Source organism: Etheostoma cragini, chromosome 15, assembly GCF_013103735.1.
Source record: "Etheostoma cragini isolate CJK2018 chromosome 15, CSU_Ecrag_1.0, whole genome shotgun sequence".
In the NCBI taxonomy this organism is placed as follows: Eukaryota; Metazoa; Chordata; class Actinopteri; order Perciformes; family Percidae; genus Etheostoma; species Etheostoma cragini.
In genome coordinates this window covers 4,893,005-4,915,179 of record NC_048421.1, presented here as the reverse complement: position 1 = coordinate 4,915,179, position 22,175 = coordinate 4,893,005, and the positions used below count along the sequence as shown (strand labels likewise).

The 22,175-nt window shown below is 40.1% G+C and overlaps 1 protein-coding gene across 3 annotated transcripts in view; it reads left to right on the top strand.

Moving 5' to 3' along the window:
- Nucleotides 1–688: 688 nt before the first annotated feature.
- LOC117957402 (protein kinase C beta type-like) overlaps nt 689–22,175 on the top strand; it is a 93,326-nt gene continuing 71,839 nt past the window's right edge. For all 3 annotated transcript variants that reach the window (XR_004659507.1, XM_034893090.1, XM_034893089.1), the window contains exons 1-2: nt 689–1,099; nt 3,611–3,642. Coding sequence is in view for 2 of the 3 variants with exons in the window: in XM_034893090.1 (XP_034748981.1) it covers nt 921–1,099; nt 3,611–3,642 (211 nt within the window). In the remaining variant the exon portion in view is untranslated. The remainder of the gene's footprint in view (nt 1,100–3,610; nt 3,643–22,175) is intronic.

Sequence of the window (22,175 nt, the reverse complement as noted above, 5' to 3'; positions counted from 1 at the left end):
GACCTCATAAGGAGCAAGATTCCAGATCGGCCAATCTGAGCTTTCAATTTCTCAAAGGCAGAGCAAGATACTCGGTTTAGACCTATCTCCACTTCTAGCCACTGGGGGAGCATAGGCAGGCTGGGGGAACTCATATTAATGTTAAAAAAAAAAAACATAAAGTGAAATTGTCATGACATGGACCCTTTAATGCCCCGATGTATTATGAATATTCCAATGTAAAACATATAGGCTATGGTGCTCAATGATTTCCCCCACTCCTGAGGCAACAAACTCACTTCATTAACATTAAATAACTGGGCAGTCAACAAAATGGATGATCTTCTGATTAACATTAATCATAACCTTTATTATGAGGAAATTGATAAGGAAAAACAAGTTATTACTACAGATTATTTTCTAATATTTGATAAAGGTTTATGCACCCATCCTTTGTGAATGCTTGGTTTTTGAAAGTCGCATTTAACGAACTAGTTAAACTACACTTTTAGGTCGAAAGTGACTTGGCGTGGAGAGATAGTCTTAATAAGTTTTACAGTTCAAACTCTCCAAATAGCTCTTATGTGACAAGACAAAGTAGACCTAAGGAAGTGAATGCTCTCGGTCTCTCGCTCGCTCTTTCTCTCTCTCTCTCTCTCTCTCTCTCTCTCTCTCTCTTTCTCTCTCTCTCTCTCACTCGTATTCGACTGCTCTCTGTCAGAAGAAAAGGAGGAAGCGGAGTGAGAGCAGAGCAGCGCAGCGGCAGCTCGTCTACTCTGAAGGACAAGATTACAAACCCCAAACAAACCAAAAGCTAGCTATCAGCTGATCGCAACCTCGCCGTTTACCGTGAAGCGACTTTGGCAACCCCAGAGACGCCAACAACTTGCGTTGGTTAGTTAAAGTAAAAAATAAAGTCGGTTGCCACAGACAGTCGGAGAATGGCAGACTCTGCGGCGGCCAACAGCGACGGGGAGGACGGACCCCGCGAGCCCATGCGGGGCTTCGCGCGCCAAGGAGCCCTCCGCCAGAAGAACGTGCACGAGGTGAAGGACCACAAATTCATCGCGCGCTTCTTCAAGCAGCCCACCTTCTGCAGCCACTGCACCGACTTCATCTGGTGAGGAGCGAAAACAGGGATGGATGGAGGGGCTCACAGGACAGCATTTAAAACAAAAATGAATACATTTCACTTCATTTATTATTTTTGTGCTGATATAGACTTATGTAAAGAAAGATATGGCATATTGTTAATAGAAAGAAAGATAGCCTATTTAAGTTTGTGGGTGCACCAAGAGATTGAATTTAAAGGTTAAAGAAGGGAGAGAATGATAGGACAAGTTGAGTTTAGTTGACGATTTAATGGCAATTTAAATGAAATAAGTGGATAGAAAGGTAGAGATGAGGCCTATTGAAATGAAAAAGACAAAATGGCTGTAGTGTTTGATAGTAGGCTATTACATCATAAAGTTACAGCGGGAATAAAAGTGGGAGGGCTGTACTGGCTGCACAGATTTCTCAAAATAAACATTGATTTTGACTTATTCTTGTACTTGTTGATGCTGTATGGGTAGGGCAGGAGGGAAGACGGAGAGATATGTGGGCTGCACCAATAAGAAAGGAAAAGCTGCAGACCATTGTTTGATGGTATTTCTGGAAGTAGGCAGAGCAACTGAGAGACTGAGCAAAAATGGAACATCCTCCAAAAGCAGTGAATTGGAGCCAGAAATAAGTTCTGAGAAAAGGAGTTACCTGTGTTACCTGACCCTGATAACGCACGGGTCAAACACTGACACAACTTCAGCCATCATTTCTCCTGCTGCTCCTCTTTCTCTTGTCATTATCTCTTCTAAATCACCTGTGAAGACATGTCACCATGCAACCCACAAGGGTTTACTAGACAGTGCCTGCACTTGTGTTATTAAATGAGTTTCCGGCTCTAGGTTGGCCTAATTTGTCCCGTTTATTATTAACTGTGCTGTGCACTAGTCCCAAACGGCCATTATTTAACTCCTGTGATGGGCTTTTTAATTTCTCAATGGCTAAATGATTTGACCTAGAAGATTGCGTGTGCAGGTTCATGGGAATATAATGGGATGATCTCATATATATAGATGAACACTGTGCACCCTTTGTGTTGACCTGTTTAAATAATAAAACTATCTGTCTATCTATCTATCTATCTGGGTCAATAAGCATAAGGAAAAAAAGAGAAAAATGAGTGATTTCACACCAATTGTTGCCAAAATATGAACATTAGCAGGGCTGAATTTATGTTTACACAAGTGTTTGCGAATGTGTATGCATGCATCTTGCAGGCATCCCAGCATTCCCCTAACCATTGACTAGGTGTGGTTTACCACTTTGCCCTGGGGCAGCTGCAGCCCTGTATTTCAGAATATTATGTGTGTTTGTGTAAGTTGACTTCAGTACATGTACTGTTCATACAGTAATCGAATGTCTTCACTGCCTGCATATTTCAGTGTGTATGTGTTTAATTTGTGCACTTTTGCATTAGAAGCTTTAGTGCTACACACAAATGGCAGACAGTATTTGGCATTTGCTACTATGGAAATGTCTTCAGGCAAAAAAAGAGGGTTAAAGAATTCCTCTTCTGTGTGTGTGGGTGGGTTAGAGCCGATATTAGGCAGTTCTCGAACTATCGGTATCAGCATTCATAATGTCCAATTTAAAAAAAGAAAGAATAGGAATGTAATGAATATTTAAATATTAAAATAACCATGTTTTGAGTGTTGGTGCTCTACAACGTCCCTTTTTGCAACACTGATTTTTGGTTGTTATTGTGTTTTTTTTTTCAAAGGACTTTAGGTTTCATATCTTAAGTTTGTATTTTTATACAATTTATTTATCAGAAATTTAATATATTTAGATTTTCCTCTGTTCTGCTGTGACAATACAACTAATTATTATAAGATTATTTTAGTGAGAACAAATAAGTAATAATAAATAACTAATATAAGGGAAATCCTTTTATGTTTTACGTTTGTCTGGATTTGTTGTTTTTCAATATATCGTAACATTGGGTTTTTAATTGACCAGAGATTTGTATCGGTCTTAAAAAGTGTGTGTGTGTCTGTGTGTGTCTGTGTGTGTGTGTGTGTGTGTGTGTGTGTGTGTGTGGTCTAGGTATAGCTACATTTGTGGTGACCAAGAACTGTGAAAACAGTATACTTATGGGGACCTGACTGCTTTGTGGGGACCAAAATGCTGGTTCCCATACCGTTAAAGGGCTTTTTGAGGACTTAGACTTGGTTTTAGGAGTAGGGTTAGAGTTAGGTTAGGGTGAGGGTGAGGGTGAGGGTGAGGGTGAGGGTTAGGCATTTAGGTTTGATGGTTAAGGTTAGGGTTAGGGGCTAGGTAATGCATTATGTCAATGACTGGTCCCCACAAAGATAGGCAGACACGACTGTGTGTGTGTGTGTGTGTGTGTGTGTGTGTGTGTGTGTGTGTGTGTGTGTGTGTGTGTGTGTGTGTGTGTGTGTGTGTGTGTGTGTGTGTGTGTGTGTGTGTGTGTGTGTGTGTGTGTGTGTGTGTGTGTGTGTGTGTGTGTGCGCGTGCGCGTGCGCGTGTGTTGGCACTGTTTAACCTTTTTTCTGTGTTGTCTTCACAGGGGTTTTGGCAAGCAGGGATTCCAGTGTCAAGGTAGGTGGAACACACACACTTCTTTATCTTTACTGTAACTTGTATTTAAAGAAATGAGAGCATGCCATTGTTTAGTCAATGTTATTGTATCAAGTAGGTTTTAATGAACACCATTTATAAAAGCTCAAATCTTCACAAAACTTCACTTTGCAAGTCATTTAAAGCATAGCAGTTTAAAATAGTGTTGAAACTCCATGAGATTTGATTGATTGATTGAACAATTGATTTCCTACATATTTAATTAAATATATTTGAGATGAGACCTATTTTTAAAATAATGAGACTTGTGGATTTAGCTTTTCATATGAATAGAGCCATTAAGTATCATGTATCATGTGGATGCGATGACAGTGTTGTTGTCATTAATTAGAATTCCTCATGGAAAGAAACTACGAGAGAAACTAGTCACTATAGCTTTAAAAATACAATCCATGCGTTCTCTGTCAAAATATATCTTCTGAGAAAAAGGCCTTTTATTTCCATGACTTTAAGATACACGTGAGCAAGAAGTGCTCCATCACAAAGCTCAAAGTTAAACTGTGTGCGCCCATAATGGAGAATAGAGTAGGAGGTTTAAGTTCCTTCATTTTGGATCAGTTCATGAATAGAGATATAGTGTTCACTTCCTGAAACAATAAAGCGTAGTGAGACATATGATTTTGTGGCTGTTGCTGGTTTTATCTACCTCCGAAAAGATTGATAATAAAATCCTTAGGACTTGGTGCCATTTGACCCATTCATACTGACGAAGAAACCTTAATCTTTGCTTTTCTTTGCTTCACTTCTTCGATTCCTGTTTTGTTCATCGGCCATCTCCGTACAGCAGAGACAGATCCAGCACCGGCTTTGTGTGTTTTTCCACAGGACATGACATGAGCTATCAGAGAAACATATCCAGTCCATACACAAGAAATACTGTGATGCTTTTGGCTTTTGTGCTGTTGTTTTTTTTTTAATCAATTTGCTTGTAGTCTATGTCTTTTCCACTTAACAGCCAACTGGATGTGTTCAAGAATTTTTTACGTCTCCTAGCAACAGTGAAATATTGAAGCCCAACCATCTATATGCTGTAGGATAGAAGAGTTGCTGTTTAGCACAGCAGTGGGGTAGCTGGTAATTGGCCCATTTGTATAAGTGGTGGGTCAGTGGTGCCGTTTAGAGGAAGCAGCCGCTGAACTGTAGGGATCCTCGGTGCCTCGGGAGAGGAAGGGGTGGGGTCGCAGGTGTTGGGTCCCCCACCGTCAGCACTCTGATACCAGGACTGAGGGAGGGCACTGGTAGATTGATGGATAAATGGGGAAAAGGAAAGGTGAAATTATTAAAATTATGAAGTTAAAACAAATTATTATTATTTTTGTGTGTGTGCGTGTGTGTGTGACTTAGAAACACTTTGCACTCAGTTTTCCTCAGAGGTGTGTGTATTGTTGCTGTGCCATGTCCTGAGTTGCTCTCCGACCCATTTGTCCATTGAACAGGGTATCACTCTCATAGAGCTTGGGGAGAAAGGGAATTCCTCTGCAAGGTACACACACACACACACACACACACACACACACACACACACACACACACACACACACACAGTGAGGTGTGCTTTGCCTCTTGGGTTTACATAGTTGTTTTTATTTGACAGTCACAGTCCTCACATAACTAAATCAAAAGTTTGTGGATATACAACGTGTTACATTGTAGTGTATAATAAGATTATTTATATCTGAATCATATATTGTTGTATTAATAATTAAAACGGTGTTTACATTTCTTTCCGTGAAAGAACAAATCATCAGTAGGACCTGGCAGGCTGTGTCCACAGCTTCTCTGTCTCTTGGGAGTTTATCAGTAGTTTGAAACCTGAGAGGACAAATCGGTCGGTGCCAGTTCTGTCTCAGGCGGTGTGGCTTGTTTGTTTGCTCTCGCTACTTATATCAGATCTTGTTATATTCCATGGCCACTCTGAAATTATCTTTTTTTTAATTATAGCATCACAGGGTTTTGAAGCTCTGACCTTTGACCTCCACGGTTTTGGTTGCTTTACGTGTCCGAGGAAACATATTTTAGCAAATGGTAATTTCATGGCCAACATGTTCCTCTTGGTCTTCATTCTGCCTTGTCATTGGTTAAAAGTTTTTTTTTTTTTGTAAATGTCAACAGCTTTCTGCACATTATATCAGGAAGACTTGACATTAAGTCAAAATAAAAAAGAGAGTTGATTTCAGTGATATTTAAACTTCCCATCACACACCATATATGCTGTTAAGAGTGCAGTTTGTTGTAGAAAAAAAGGTATCCAACAAAACTGTTAATCCATATGCCCAGTATCTATCAAATCTAAGCTGACAACAGCCACAATTATGTTAGATTTTGGACAACAAACCCAGCTACTGTATTTGGGTAGTGTTTTACTGTGAATGTGAGCAGTGAGGTTGGATGGGTTTTGAATATCGTGTAACCCTATATACAGTATTGCTGGTCAGAGCAGCTGTGTGTGTGTGTTTCAATTTGTAACAGGCTGTTGAGTGTCCTCCACTGTCTCCTCACAGACTTGGGATAATTGACAAATTATCTGTTCAGAGAGCTTGAGGGATGGAGCGGGGACTGAGAGTGAGACAGCACATAGGGCAATAAGGAGGGGAAGTGAGAATTAGATGAAGAAAATAATGTTAGATGCTTGCAAATATGGAAAAGGAGCATGGCGAGATGAGAAGGGGACGAGGGAGAAGCAAAGGAAGATAAAGTGGGGGTGGAATTCATAGAGGGAAACGGGAGAGACAAAAGGGGGAGAAAGTGAGTGGGAAGGGTGTAGGAAGGAGAGGCAGATTACATGTTTAAATTCGCAGCTCATAGCAAGCGCAGGGAAAAACAGAAGGATGAAAAGCATGTTCCATGTCCTCAGAGAGCAATAACAAAAAACTGCTGTTTTCTCTGTGGTCTTGTAATGTAATATAATGTAATAGGAAACGTAATGTACAGAGACCATACACTACAGTCTACAGTAACAGAATACAGGGAAAAACAGAAGGCTAGGCTTGAAAAAAGGAATTAAAGAAAAGGTTTAATAATGGGTAGTCACGGCTCCATTATTTTTTTACTGTGACTGTTATTGACACTCTTCATTTCCACCCCGACCGGCCGTCAGACACCGCCTACCAAGAGCCTGGGTCTGTCCCAGGTTTCTTCCTAAAAGGGACTTTTTCCTCGCCACTATTGCACTGTTGCTTGCTCTGGAGGGAACTACTAGAACTGTTGGGTCCTTGTACATTATAGAGTGTGGTCTAGACATACTCTATCTGCAGTGTCTCGAAATAAAACTTGTTATGAATTGACAGTATAAATAAAATTGAATTGAATTAAATTAGGGCAGAAATAGAAGAGATGCACGCCTTGTAAAATTCTCCATAATGTATTCAATCCACCATTCTATTCAGCATTCTAAATATAATCCTTTTATCATGTATATGAGGTCTGCTTTTGCATACAATATCATGCTGTGCTGATGATGCCATCAAGACAAATTGGCGTAAATGTTTTTGCAGCCGGTTTGATTTGAAAGAATTTAGAAAATGTTCAAGAGAGCTGCAAAAAACTCAAGTGGTATGTTCCTGAAGGCAGAGGACAGTCACATACAGTATATTCTAAAAGGAAAAAAAAACCAAATAGAATAAATTAAACAAGGCGAATGGTTGAAAATGAATGAAAAAGGTATGCTGAAATGATACTCGAGCAGAGAGATGGTGGGTGAGATGTTTCAGCCAGGCAGAGCAGATAATGGACTGGGAGGAAGAGGAACATCGAGACAAGAGATGGAGAGGAATAGGGAGAGACAAAATGGTGTAGGCATGGAGTGTAGATTGCACTTAAGCCCATAAAGGTGTTGTAGCAATTCTCAAAAGGTAAAAATGTATATATTTAAAAAAAAAAGCACTATTTAAGCTTTCCTTTTGACTCGCGGTGTCTTCTGCGTTTTGGTTTAATCTGGCGTCTCTTTCACCGGCTAACATCAATCTGCTGTCTGGCACGGTGCCCACAGTTCCTCTGGATTCACATGATACGTTTTCCGCCTTTTCATGAGCCTATTCAGGTTCAAATGAGTTAGTGAACATTTGCAAACACTGGGTCTGTTGGCGGTGGCGAACACAGCTCAGGTGCTACTGCAACCGCAACCTGTGTGGGTGGGAGGTCGCTGGATCCAAAACCTACCTCCTACACACACAAACACATGCACGTACGCATGCATGCACACACACACACACACACAAAGATCACACAAATGCATGCACTAAAACAAAACGTCTATTCATGCACTTACATATCAAACAGAAAAATGCACGCATTCACGCACACACACACACACACACACACACACACACACACACACACACACACACACACACACAGCTGAAGTTTAGGTGTATCACTGAGATCCGAAAGCAAAGGGAAATGGATAAATCATATCTGATTCCGTCATCCAGTCTTTCATTGTTCCACCTCCTCTGTGCTGTTTCCCCGATTTTCTTTTGACCTATTGCTCTCTTCTTTCTGTCTCACTCCCTTTGTTTTCTTTCTCTCTTCCTCATCTTCTGTTCTTTCCCCAATTTCTCTGCATCTTTCGTTCCCTATCTCTGCCCATTATTCCCTTTTTCTTACCCTCCATTATTCTTTCCCTCACTCCTCCTTCAGCCATTTCTCCAGCTTCCCACTTCTCCCGCCATCTTACGCTCTATATCCCCCTCTTTCTCTCTAGTGGCGGTGTGTTGGAAGCTGTGGGCTTTGATGCTTTTATAAATAGCCCAAGTGATCCACTGAGAGTTCCACCAAATGGGATGGATGGATGGATGGATAGATGGATTGGCGAGTGGAGAGGGGGATAGAAGATGAGGTGGGGCTGAGTGTGTAGGTGTAAAGGGAGAACATTGAAATAGCGCCAGATAAAAGGAAAAGGATTAAAAAGCAACAGAGGCAAACAGAGGTGTTTATTGAGATAACAGAAAGCACTGGTCTGAGAATAAAGATGTAAAACGGTGTGGCTCTCAATCCTGTGACCCGCAGAAATGCCAGTGGTTCAAGAGGCAGAACATTTAAATATTGTATTATAAAATGTTTTCTTTTTTAAACAATAAGCCTTCTCCTGTTTATTTAAGATACATGTATATGCATGTACTACTAAAATCAGAAATATTGGAAAATGTTCTTTCTCTTTGTCTTATTTTCAAAATATAAACATTATAATGATTGTGTAAGGAAATTTCAATTCAAATGATCTAACACTTAGTTGTTTAAAGTTTCCCTATTTTCCTCCACTACAGTAAGTCAGCCAAGCACATTCCACAGTGATTCTCAAAGTGGAGTCCGGAGTCCGTGCAAGTTGCCAGGGGGTCATTGATTTTGACATCCCTAAAGTGATCACAGTTCATCTTGAGAAGGACAAGAATGTTAGTACAGAATTTGGCATGGGACTCCATCCAATAGTTGTTCATAGATTTAGAGGAAATCAAAGTCAGTAGGATTCAACATCTGGGGTGCATAGACGTCTGACACACTTTTATAGCAATCCATGCAATAGTTGTTGGGCCAAAAGACAACCAGACATATGGTTAGTCTGCCAGCATGCCAGCGTTCGGTAACCTCTATAGCATTTAGCTTAGCGCGGCTCCATTTAAACCACATACAATACTGGCCACGCAGTCTTTTCCAAACATGGTCACTTCTGGCGCCAACACATCAAGATGGCAACGGCCAAAATGCAAACTCCCTGCTTTAAAATGGCAGTCTGCAGTCATTGTTACAGTCTAGTTTTAGAACACATACAATACATAAATGCAACACAAAGGAACTATTAGCAGTCTAGTTGTTAATGCATCCTGTGAGTTCTTTAAATCTGTCTTCTGATTATTAACAGGGAAGTGCTGACCTTGTCCAAACAGTTATTCAAGGACTTTTATTTCCAGCATTTTCAAAGGTTCATGTTATATAACACTATTGTGGAGTCCTTCATGCCATGCCACACTACTGTAGTGCGTATAACAACTCCGAGAGTGAGCCTCAGTTAGCTTATTGATGTGGCCAAAAATACAGCATTATAGTGCATTGATTTTTCCTTCGTTCCACTGGTGCTTTTCAGTCACAACAAACTTGCATCCCAAACAGCTTGGGCTCAAGGCACACAACAACATAATATGAATCTCATGTTCTATGTGGGAAGGCTCATTTTGATTATTACTAGAGGAGGAGACTCTGCTGTGTAGGAAATTAATTTAGAATCTTTCTCTACTGCCGCACCCATCTGAAGCTACAGATTAGAGCAGTTAGCCGATTGAGTACAGCGTGAATGTGATGCATGACGTGGCCTCATTTAAAAAGAGGAATTCAAGAAGTAGAGTTGAACCAAATTAAAGTTTTCATGCATTACATTATTGTTGCAGTTTAAAGTATACATGCATGTAAACTGAGGCCCTATTGTGACTTTGTTTATAGTATTTATTTATTTTATTTTATTTTTATTTTTGGCAATTCTACAGTTACACACAGTGTTTCCTCCAATAACTGTTTCCTCTTTTCGGTTCATTGTGGAGGGTGTTAAAGAGCTGTGCGTGTGCGTGCACGTTTGAGAATCTAATGTGAGAGATATAGATTAAGAGGTATGTGTGTGTATGCCATGTTCGGTTAAACTACAGTATATAGAAAAGTGAGTGAGAGAAGCCAAATTTAAAACAGGATTTTTTTCTGTTTATCAGCTGTTAGAGGTGGGTCTGTGTTGTTTGTTATACCAAGTCTAATTTTACTTGTCGGTGAGGGCCAGTTCCTTTTTGCTCCAATCCACTATCACACATCTAAAGACTCTGATCACTCAGAATGTGTGTTTGGTTGTGGTTGTGTGTTTGTGCTTACTTTCAGTTACAGATTGACACAATCTCCTTCATGGCTTGGTTGTACTTGCTGTTGACATTTGCAGCAGTAGCACACCTGTTGCCACGGTGACACCTTGGAGACATATCCTGATGAATAAGACAGCCAATATGGGTCAGGCTTGTTTGGTATCATACACACACACACACACACACACACACACACACACACACACACACACACACACAGACCAGCCTCTAATTACTGAATTTATAAGTAAGCAGCAAAATGTAAATTATGACTTCACTAGTCGAAAGATAGACAAAGGATAGATATTATCACAGTTATGTTCTATCAAATTTGAAAAAGGACTTGAGCCATGCCTGCAGCTCTGTGCAGTTATACTAAGGCCCAGCAGTGTTTTTAATGCTAAATGCTAACCGTGACAAAGCTAACATTATGATGTTTAGCAGTTAAAATTGTTACCATGTTACCTTTGTGTAAAATGTCTCGATGCTCACACATACTAATTAATACTCATTAGCACATTAACACAAAGTTGAGCTGAGGCCAATTGGAATGCCATTAAGTTTGCAAGTATTTGAGTACTGTAAAAATTATAAATGTGAGCTGATAAATAGAACCTCAAGTGGGAATTTACCATCAGCTCCCTCATCATTAAAAAAGCCCAACAGAGGATGTACATCCTGTGGCAGCTGGACCTGTCAAAGACAATGATGGTGCACCTTTATACCGCCATCATTGAGTCCATTGTCAGCCTGGTCCATCACCATCGGGTACGCTGCTGCCACTGCCAAGGACAAGGGCACACTTCAGCTTATCATCCGCTCTGCTAAGGCGGTGAATGGCTGCTGATTGGCTGCCGTCTCTCCAGGACCTGTACGCCTCCAGGACACTGAGGCGGCCAGCAAAAATTGTAGCCGATCCCTCTCAGCCCGAGCACAAACAGTTTGAACCCCTGACCTTATTACCAAAGCCCCGGACCCCCACTGACATTGATACTTTTCTATTTCTATTTCTGATCCTGAAAGTGAAGGGTTCATCAAAGTGATACAAATTTATCCTGAGGGGAACATAAATGTCTGTACCACATTTAATGGAAATCTGTGGAACAGTTGATGAGGCATGTCACAAAAAACGTGACCCTTATGATGTAGTAACCAACCCACTGACAGACTGACTTTGCCACCCTAAAAGCCATGCATGACCAACAACAGACAAGGAGATAGAAAGCCAACACCTAATTATGTTCCATCAACAGCAAATGCTATGAAACGTTCCTTGAATTACTGGAAATGTTACAATCAGTTGTTTTTGGAATTCAATTACAATCTTAACCGGTAGCAATCATAGGCTTTCCTCACTAGACAAAACCCTTGAAATTAGCTTTTCTCTTCTGACTGCGACTTCTTGCAAGTTGGCAAATGTTGACTGTCTCCTCTTTCCATTGTTTCTTTTCATCTTGGCGGTGATCTCTCCGTGACTGAATCCAAGTAGTTTCAGTTGCCTAAACATAACCATACCCTAACCAGATGGGTTGCAGAAAAGGAAACACTACTCTGTATCATTTCTGGAAGGGTATTATGAGTAATTTTTGAAAGGCGCTTAAAAAAGACATTTAGTTCCTCAGCCTGCACTGACTAAGCTATATCAGTGGATAGGTTGAACAAATTTGGCTTTGTATACTAACATTGTGACAGTTAAAGGTAGAAATACTATATTTTTGTGTAAATATTGCAGTCTCAGTAAAGAAGCCAAAGGTGTGTTTCTAACTCCGTTCCACCCACGTTGCTCTCACCACAATAACATCATATTGCTCTTCTGCTAGTTCATGCTTTAATTATTCACGTTGCCACCACTTGTCTCCTCCATGATCACTGTCGCAGGATCTTTGCCCCACTTTGTATTTGTTGTATGCAGGTCAATTTGACGTAATTAACCAAATGTCTAAAACATGAATCACGGTGTGTAGGTGGGATGAACCACCTGGATTACTAACTGCTGGGGGAGAGCTGCTGCCGTGCTGCTGTTGTGGGTTTGAAAATGTACAGTGATATAATTTCTCGGGCAAAAGGTCATTCAGTTTCTTGGTGGACAACAGTTCACGGACTGAATACTGGTGTTGAATTTTGTCGGGGGTTATTAAGGTACATATTCAATTATTAGAAATGTATCCAAGATGTTTTACCATTATTATTAAAGTTATGAATATGTGTACCTTTACAAAAAATTAACAAACAATCAAAACGCAGCACTACCCTGGAATCAGAGACCAATAACTGAACTGTAAAAACCTGTAATATATACACAAATAATCACAAACAACTGCTCTTTAAAGTATAATAGAATTTATTTAACTTCCAGTATTTATATCCCCAGTCACCTGGGCATGGACCCCTGCTGTGTTCAGGGACCTCGGCCAATAGGAAATCAGATTTCTTAAAGGAGCCATGTAGGTGTGAACTCCACTTTTGTAGTTCATTCAGACCTCTGGCTAATCTTTCTCATGTAGGTTTGACGTTTAAGCTTTTACAGTTGCATGGAGGCCGCATTCTCTTTGTTTGGAAAGGGCGGCATGTGGGACATGTGGTTTCCTTTGTTTCACAGGTCACATGCTTCGAGATCTTTGTTAAAAAGATAGTGTTTAACCACAATGCTCGGTTCCCAACAATTTGAAATCTATTTTCAAAGAAGTGGATATCCAGTTGTAACTTATACAAGTTTGCTAAGGTGATGCCTTTTTTTTAAATAACAAACTACATAAACTGTAGCACTGGATTTGGACATATATATGAGCAGTTATAATGTGGATCATATAATGCATTTCCAAAACAAAGGTAGAACAATCGTTTTTTGGAAGTTTTACAAAATGTTGTTGGAAGGTTTGTTTAGTGGGAATTTTATCCTGTTTACAGCACAGTGTTTTACTGTAAGTTTAGGACTCATTTAGCTTACAAGCAATTCTGGCATTAAAAACAATGTAGTTGTTAGACTTAACAAACTGGTTCTGTTCAGTTCACCGCTAAAAGGGACTCGCTCCAAGTTGTGGTGTGTTGATGAGGTATGTTTGTGTGTGTGCGCATTTTAGTAATTAAAATCTAAATATGGGTGAATACTGTGTGTGTGTGTGTGTGTGTGTGTGTGTGTGTGTGTGTGTTATTAACTGATGGAGACCAGCTAACTATGTCACTGTTGCTCCTGAGATACTTTAACCCATTAATCTTTGGATGGTAACCTAGCAACAGCCACACGAGCTGACAAGAGTGCAGTGATCCCAGAACTCTTTTTCTGCCTCCCTCCATCTTTGTCTCATTCTTTATTTGACTTTCTAGTTTTGCATCACTCTCCCTTCACATCTCTTGCTTTTTCTCTCTCACCTGTCATCTGTCCCACTTCCACTTTAACTCCAACAGGCTGTCTACCCTGCTCACCCCTCATTAGTTTTCTTGTATTATTTCCTGTCAATCAGTTTTTGAATGTAATATTGCTGAGATTGAGACTTTATGCTTTTTATAGGAAAGTAGAAGTCAAAAAGAGGGTGTATTGTTTAAATACCATCCACCCACTGCAGCTTCAATTTGACATCCTCATCTTTTATATCTTCATTATAGATTATTATACCTGTATAACCCTGAAAGTGTTTTTCCTGTTACCCCATTTATCTTTTAGAATGACAGAGGAGCGTAAGACTACATTTGCTTATTGTCTATTTGTGTTCATTATTTTGTGTATACTGAATGCATCTGACTGTCTGCACATGTAATAAAGATAACAGACAGCCAGGCAGCACTGGTCTGTTGCCAAGCATTGAGCGGGTTATGGTAGACTTTGCCTTGCCCTCAAAAAAACATACACACACACACACACACACACACACACACACACACACTGCCAAGGAGTTACACTTGTAACTGTTGATTGTTGGTTATTAAAATAATTGGTGGGTACGTGTACCTCTCAGATTTCCTCATGGGTCATTTTGTACCCACCACTTTTTTTGAAAACCTAAAGCTCAATTTAGTTAAAAAATAAAGTTCATAAGTCATATAATTCTTGAGCGACAGATGCCAACAAAGCCACAGAAACTTTTTTTCTCATGGCCATACATATATTGTCATGAACACTTAAGCCTGTCAAAAAACTAAACCAAAATCCAGAGATTATGGAAGTTATCTCAAATTAACGTGTTCTTCGTTATTGGCGCCTATGGTGAGGAAAAAGCTCAACATGGTTTAATGTACCTAAACAACGATCAATGATTACCAAATTTCTCTGTCATATGGCTCCTCATAACCACTGAAAAAAAATTGAACCTGGGGTACTGTGGTACTTTCCATAAAATCATCTCTTAATGCAAAACAAACCAGCTATTAACTGAAATAAATCCATGCCAATCTCTAGGAAGGGTGTGCCATGATGTTGGGCTATCTCAATTCCAAAGGCCATATTCATAGGACTTTGGGTAAGATTTTTTAACAGTTTTCAGTGGTTATAAGGAGCAATATGAGAGAGAAGTGTGGTGATCATTGATCATTGTTTAGGTACATTAAATGACGTTAAGCTTTTTCCTTACAATAGGCTCTAATGAAGCAAGACTCATGGAGTTTGACCCCGCAATTATTGGTTGGTGTCTTGGTGAACTTATATTTAGTTCATTATTTTGGATTCAAACCTGTTAGTCTCATCGACTATTGTGTCAGTATCTGCAGCTCTTCACTCTCCCCTCTCTGTCCTCTCTCCCACACTCTCTAATTCATCCTCTTCATACCCCCCCCCCCCCCCCTCTTTTTTTCTCTCTCGGTCTAAATTAAGGACTAAATCAGTAGATTAGGTAAAACTGCCTGTTGAGGATGATTATTAAACTCTTGGGCAAATTAAACGCAGTGAGAAGCTTTCTGATTCTCTAACATATTACTTCCTACCCTCAGTTATTTACAAGTGTTGTTTGCAGAGGAGTTAATAGAGACAAAGTGGAAGTGAAGGGTTCTAGTAGTGATGGGAAGCGTGCGTGCGTGTGTGTGTTTTGGCTGGACATTGACATCAGCAGTTGCCTGTACAGGTCATATTCGGGAGATAGAGGTACTTTGGCTTTGAGAGGAAACTAAGGGCCCTACAAACACACACAGAAAACGAACAGACAACCATTGTTGGTACAAAGAATACCAATGTTAATGATTTTCTTCTTTGAAATGTTGATTTTCAGAAATCTTTCTGTACAAGTAGGACTGGATATTGAACCTCTGTGAGACAGAGGGTGTTTTCACACCTGTAGTTTGTTTGCTTTGATCCAAATCCGTTGGGGAGTTAGTAAACTCTGATTGATTTGCCTTTTATTGGTTTGGTTTGGGTTCACACCTGAACCTGGGTGCAACATATTGATGTTAGCATTTAGCACAAAGCACCCCTGTGGCTAAGCATCATTTTAATCAATATTGAAGTTAATTATTAGCTACAGCTGAGCTGCCTTTCATTTCATTGTTACTACATCATAAGGTATTCATTGTAATACCTTAAATCATGTTTTAGTATTTTTTGTATATATTTTTTTGAATAGCTGCTTGTGTTAATATTTGAGAATTGGCTTCTACTGTTTGATAAAAAAATGTTTTTGGTGGAGATCCATACGTATCATCCGTATTTCCATTCTTTTTTTAAAAGTAAGATATAGATTTTCTATATCCTAACTACAATGCAAGTATAATTTTTTACTGAATTTTAGCCAGTGTTTAGACATTGTGTCAAAAAAATGAAACCAATTCTCAGCCATACCATACTTACATCATCATTAACATGATGATGATCGATCCCTGCTTGTCACATTTGGCTGAAGTTGCAAGTTTGATTTGAAGAAACAGATGGACTTCACTTCATACTCTCAACTCTTAACAAATTCCATCAAGGTGCCAACAGCCAAGGCACTACATACACTGGGCAGCTCCCAGGTCTGGACGTTTGCAACTGTGTGTGTGAATCAAGGCAATGCTGACAAAAAGCACAAGCGCAATGGAATGAAACATTAGAGACAGGCCGATAGTACAAAGGAGAAAGAGAGTGATAAAGAGAGGAGGGAAATTGAATGAAAAGTGATAGAAAAATTAGACACAGAGAGTGGGATGGAAGGAAAAAGACAAAGAGACAGCTGGATGGCTGTGGTTTTGACAGACAGAAATCGAGGGATGGAGATGGAGTGAATGAAAGATGGTGAAAGGAATGCAGTGAATGAGAGAGTGATGGAGTGAATGAGAGAGGATAAGGGTGGAGGTGTAAGCTGGACCACATAAAATCGTCTTGTGCCAGAATTCTTTCACTGCGCTGGCACAGCGCTGAAACTGAAATCCAATGGAGCGTGAAGCCAGACAGACTGTAGTGTCTCCTGTCTTTTTTTCCTATTTGAATGTAAGTACACTGTTGGGAGGGATAACCTACTGTATTAACTGCTGTCACAGGCCATGAACAGGTCAGACACTATTAGATAGTTCTGTATCTTCTTATGAAGACATACAGTAATCACAACCCCTTTTATTCTCAGCAGGATCACATTGCTGCCGTTCATGAATCAATAAATCATCATTTTTGACATTCTTTGAATGTCAATTAGTAGCCCATATTAAGATCAACAATAAGTACAGAATATAGCCTTCTATCATTATAATTTTGCACAATTTTACTTGAATTCCACACAAGGATGCTTAAAGATTTTCAAATGTTTATTTATCATATTTAACACATTTTCAAAGGAAGGAGTTCAGTTTTCTTCTCTTCTTCTTTTCTTTTCTTCTGTGGCTGGGTAGTGGCTTTTTTTTCCGACCCCACACCTCTCTGTTGCGTCAATGGCCCAATCCCCAAGTCCAGACTCACAGACTCATGGCCTTTGGTGCGTGTGCATGCAACATTCTTAAGGGCCTAGGGTTGTCCCAATGTCGAATTGCAAAGGGCGTGAGAGTTTCAGTACACACTTACTGAGTACTTTCTGTGAGTCAGCACTGATCCAGACTTCACCAAAGAGTGTTACCCATAGTTCAAAGCCTTGGGCTGTTAACTTCGGAGACCATAGGGAAATTCCGGAAATTACAAAGGTAAACAACAGCACAACACACGACCACGGAACGGAACCGAACAGACCTGTTGTCCAGCTTGTAAAACAAGAATTTGAAATCAGCCAGCCGTCTCCGGTGACTTGGCTGTGTGGAAAGCAACAAACTTAAAATCCCATGTATGCCTATTTGAGCCCATGTGGCCTCACACACTCACTTACCTAGCAACTGAGATCACTTAAGTCTGTGAGTCGTTAGTCTTTTGTCCTCAGGGCTCACTTCGCGATTGGGCCCATGAACTGGATGGATAGTTGGGGGGAAACTGTGGTAAATTGATTAAACACTGTGATAATTTAATAAATTCCTTATGTCAGTTTCCATGTCGAACCTCGTCACTAATTCCTGATCATTTAGCTAGGGTTAGCTATTAGGGTGGATAGCTAATAGATGTAATGGCAGTTTTCCTTTAATAATTTTTTCTCAATCTGTAAACATTTAGTATTTAAAATCAAATGTGACATTGCCTTGCTGTGTGGATGCTTGGATCACAGTGATAGAATACCCGATAGGGATACAAGATTAAACATTTCCACACGAAATGCACACGGGTCATAATTTATGCAAAGTTTGTGATACAATGTGCTAGTGATACTAAAACTCTATCTGAAAATGTAAAAAAGGCTTAAATATAGAAAAATCAACGAGGGATGTCAAAAACAAGATTTTTGGGCAATGCCTGGAATATAAATGTGCTGAACAGTTTTTAGTAAGATAATGATGAACCATGGTTCCACCATGAACCAGCAATGAACATCCTGCGTGTGAGCTGTCAGTGGCGGCTAACAGTCGCCGGTGCAACAAATAATTTTACAGTGTGTCCTGAGAGGAGTGAAATGTAATGAGCGAGCCTCCCTGCGCTGTGCCCCGGGCGATTCTGAAATTTAAAACACAGCAAGGCCACTAAAGAGCAGATGGACTCTCTCAAAAAAACTCTCTATGAATAGAATAGAAAAATGAATAGAATTGTAGTTCTCAAATTATAAGCGCTTTTAACAATATTTCCTTTACATCAAAAAACTGCTATTTAAAATGGGCTTTCTGTGAAAGCGTAATTGATTGGCTTTGTTTTGTTTACTCTGGCTGTTTCTTACGATCATCACCAACGAGAGGTCATAGTTTGCCTGCCAAGTGAAATCCTCTGTGTTTCTCCCATGAAAAGACACACTGTACCAACGTGAAGCATTAAAGATGTAGAGCTGGTGGAGGAGAATAGAGAAGAAGAGAGGATGGATTGATGGAAGGGAGAGAGAGAAAGAGGAGGAGTGATATGGGTGTGCTGACTCACTCCCTGACCCTTCTGGCCTGCTTCACCAGCGGCATCGTGGGTATTTATACATTGGCGTAGGCTGTCCAGCCCCCTTATATAAGCCCTTACAGACGCCCGCGCACACACACACACACACACACACACACACACACACACACACACACACACACACACACTAGGGTAGGTGCCCAAGGTGAATGGAGTTTTTTTTTTTGGTTCAGATTATTGACTTTCTTCGTGCTTTCTCTTTCTTATCTCTATTCTTTATCTTCTTGTCTTCCTGTGGTTGCATCAACTTCTTCTTTGAGTCTTTCACCCTACACTTCCGGATGTTTCCGCTTTACCGAGACAGTGGGAAGAGCGAGAAACAGAAACTGTAGTCTAGCCCGCCCAGATCCTACTGTCTGGGCGGACAGTGTGCCAGGTCTGCCAGGACGTGGTCAATGACAGCTAGCTGAGTCTGACTGTTAATCTATCTCCCTCTCTCTGCTTTGTGTGCATGTGAAATGGCATCACAGAAAGCAGCTGCCTATGCTACAAATTTTGGCCCACACTGGGCAAAACTAAAATTCTTTGGAGACAGCCCTGGGCCTAGAAGGGACTTTGTGGCAGAATAATTACTATTCCAATCATCCTGGGTGAGTCCTACGGACATATACTCGTTTATAGCTCTGCCAAACAAAGTCAGGGAGAAGATCTGATCGACGTTGACATTTTGTAGTCAAGTCAGTGAACCCAGTCAGTCAGTCAATGTGAAACCTAATCATCTATTTTTTCAATTAACAATTAAACAGCTGTTCTTGTCAGTTAAATAGTAACCGTCTTTCACATCAAACATTTTGTTGAGGGCTGTTAATGTAGAGTGTGAAAAACCGCTCTGGGTTGCTTTCATTTCTTTAAATCAATCACAATTGTCTAGGATGGCGCCAATGACGGAAAGTATGTATCTTAACTTCATAACCCACCAAATCTTCAATAAAACCTTTCTGAATAAAACCGTAATGTTACTTCGGCCAAAGCAATCCTACCACAATTGGTCTCAAAACATCACAGTTAGATAGTAAATGCGTAAAAAAACCAATTTAAACATATTCTTCGTAAATCTTTACAATATTCCCCCGAAAGAACCAAGCAAGCCTGCCTTGTTGCACAATTCAAATTTCTTCAAAACATGCCATTTTCAGCTGGTAGCTTGCTAGCTCGAAGTTAGTTGTTACCCGAAAGAGTTTTGCAAGGTGAGAGACATCTGGCGTAGGATGTTCTGGCGATTATCCAGTAAATGAACATCCAGACTAATTCTGTGCTGAGTTGAAGATGTGTGTAAAGCATAAATTTTTTCATCAAAAAATACACCTAATATCTTTTATTAAATTTCTAAAAAATCTTCACTACATAGTGTATGAGTCTGGACAGATATGGATATAAAATGCAACTCGACTGGTTGGTGGAGGCATACAACTTCAAGGCGCTAATTCGTTTTACTGCATCATGCAGAAAATCACCCATCAAACCGTTAGATAATCAGCCGGTTACAGCAAGGTATTCAACTAGGGAACACGGAGTGTGTGTGTGGGTTTGTGTGAGTGAAATACTGTACTGTAGGGGATGTACTAGTACAGCTATACAGTAATAAATGTGACTAACTAGAGAGCGTTGCCACTCCCAATGAACCTGGCCCCTGAATCTGACAATTTCTAAATCTGGGGCATTGCTGTACAGCATGTCACTGCGTCATACACACACACACACAAACACACACACACACACACATTGGCAACTCATTAGAGAAAATGGCTGTGTACAACAGTGTTCTGCCAACATTTCATAAACAGAATACAGAATATACTGGAACAAGGAGGAGAGGAGACAAAGACGAAAGGAGATGAGAACAGGAAATGAAAGGAAGGGAAGTCAAATGAAGAAAATGATTCAAAATAGTCAATCATCATCCTTACATTAACCTAAAAGCCTGAATGTATAGCAGTTAGTATTTGTTAAACTAATGCCATTTGGGAAGTTGCTTGCAATGTAATACTTTTAAAGTCTAACTCAGCCATTTTGAAAAGTCAAGCCAAATACAGGAGCAGTGTAAATGCTGACTATAGTCGGATGGAAATTATGCTTAAAAAAAACAACTGTTACTTGTTTCAGTTTAAGAGCAAAAGAAAAATCTATTCTTATCTCTATGACTGTAAGATGATTCACTCTCGTTGAATTGTAAGAGATAGATGCTGTCAGTTTGAGCCCCCCTCTTCACACTATTGATACACAGAAGGCTTGATGGGAGGATGATATTGATTGACAACCAGCCGTTACATAATGATGTAATGTGACTGTTGGGGAGGCATCAGGACAACGTGGGACACTTCAAAGAGCTATAGCTGACAAAAACAAGTTCAATCAGTTAAAAAACAACATCATATTACAAAGAAAGCCAGCAAATCCTCACATTTGAGAGTCTAGAATATGATCAATATAGTTTCAGACTGTTTTCTTGATAAATTGATTAATAGTTTCAGCTCTTTCAGCAGATATTTTTGCCCTACATTTTTACTCTTATTGTACATATACAATAGGGCATTTAAATGTAAAGTAGAACATCGTGTGGACAACTGAAGTGACTGTACATGCAGTGGCATGCTCTTTCCTGGGAAAAAGGCTTGAGAAATGCATTGCTTTTTTGGACATGAGAACATGTTACCACTTGCATAGCAGTAGTACAAGTCACACAGTTACAGATAGCAGTGTGAGAGCTTCAGTGACATACCAGTGACTCTGGCTTTATCTGCAGAAACACGATCAACTTAAAAAATTTTGTAAGGCTGATATTAAACGATTTATTGTTTAAAACTTGTTGCACAGCAGCATAATTGATCCTCCTTAGTCTCACTAAGTTGACAAAGAAAAGAGAAACTGAGAAAGGATTCCTGAGGTGCTAACTGCAGCCTGTAGTGTAACCTAATACTCAACTGGTGTTACAGGTAGACTACAGGAACACTACATGGCTGCTTACCTCTAGAGTAACCTAAGCCCACACAACCTGCCACAGTGATGTGACAGACTGATGAGAAAGGGAGAGATGAGAAAAGAGAACAAGAAACAGGTGAACAGAGAAAGGTGTGGAAGCACTTCGTTTGTGTGTGTGCGTGTGTGCGTGTGTGCGTGTGTGTGTGTGTGTGTGTGTGTGTGTGTGTTCCATGGATATTTAATGTATGCTATGAATAATGAAGGCACATTAGGCAGGGTGCCAGCTCCACCAGAGTCGGCCTGAAATCTGTAACTGGGGGCATCACGAGGCCGGGGGGGGG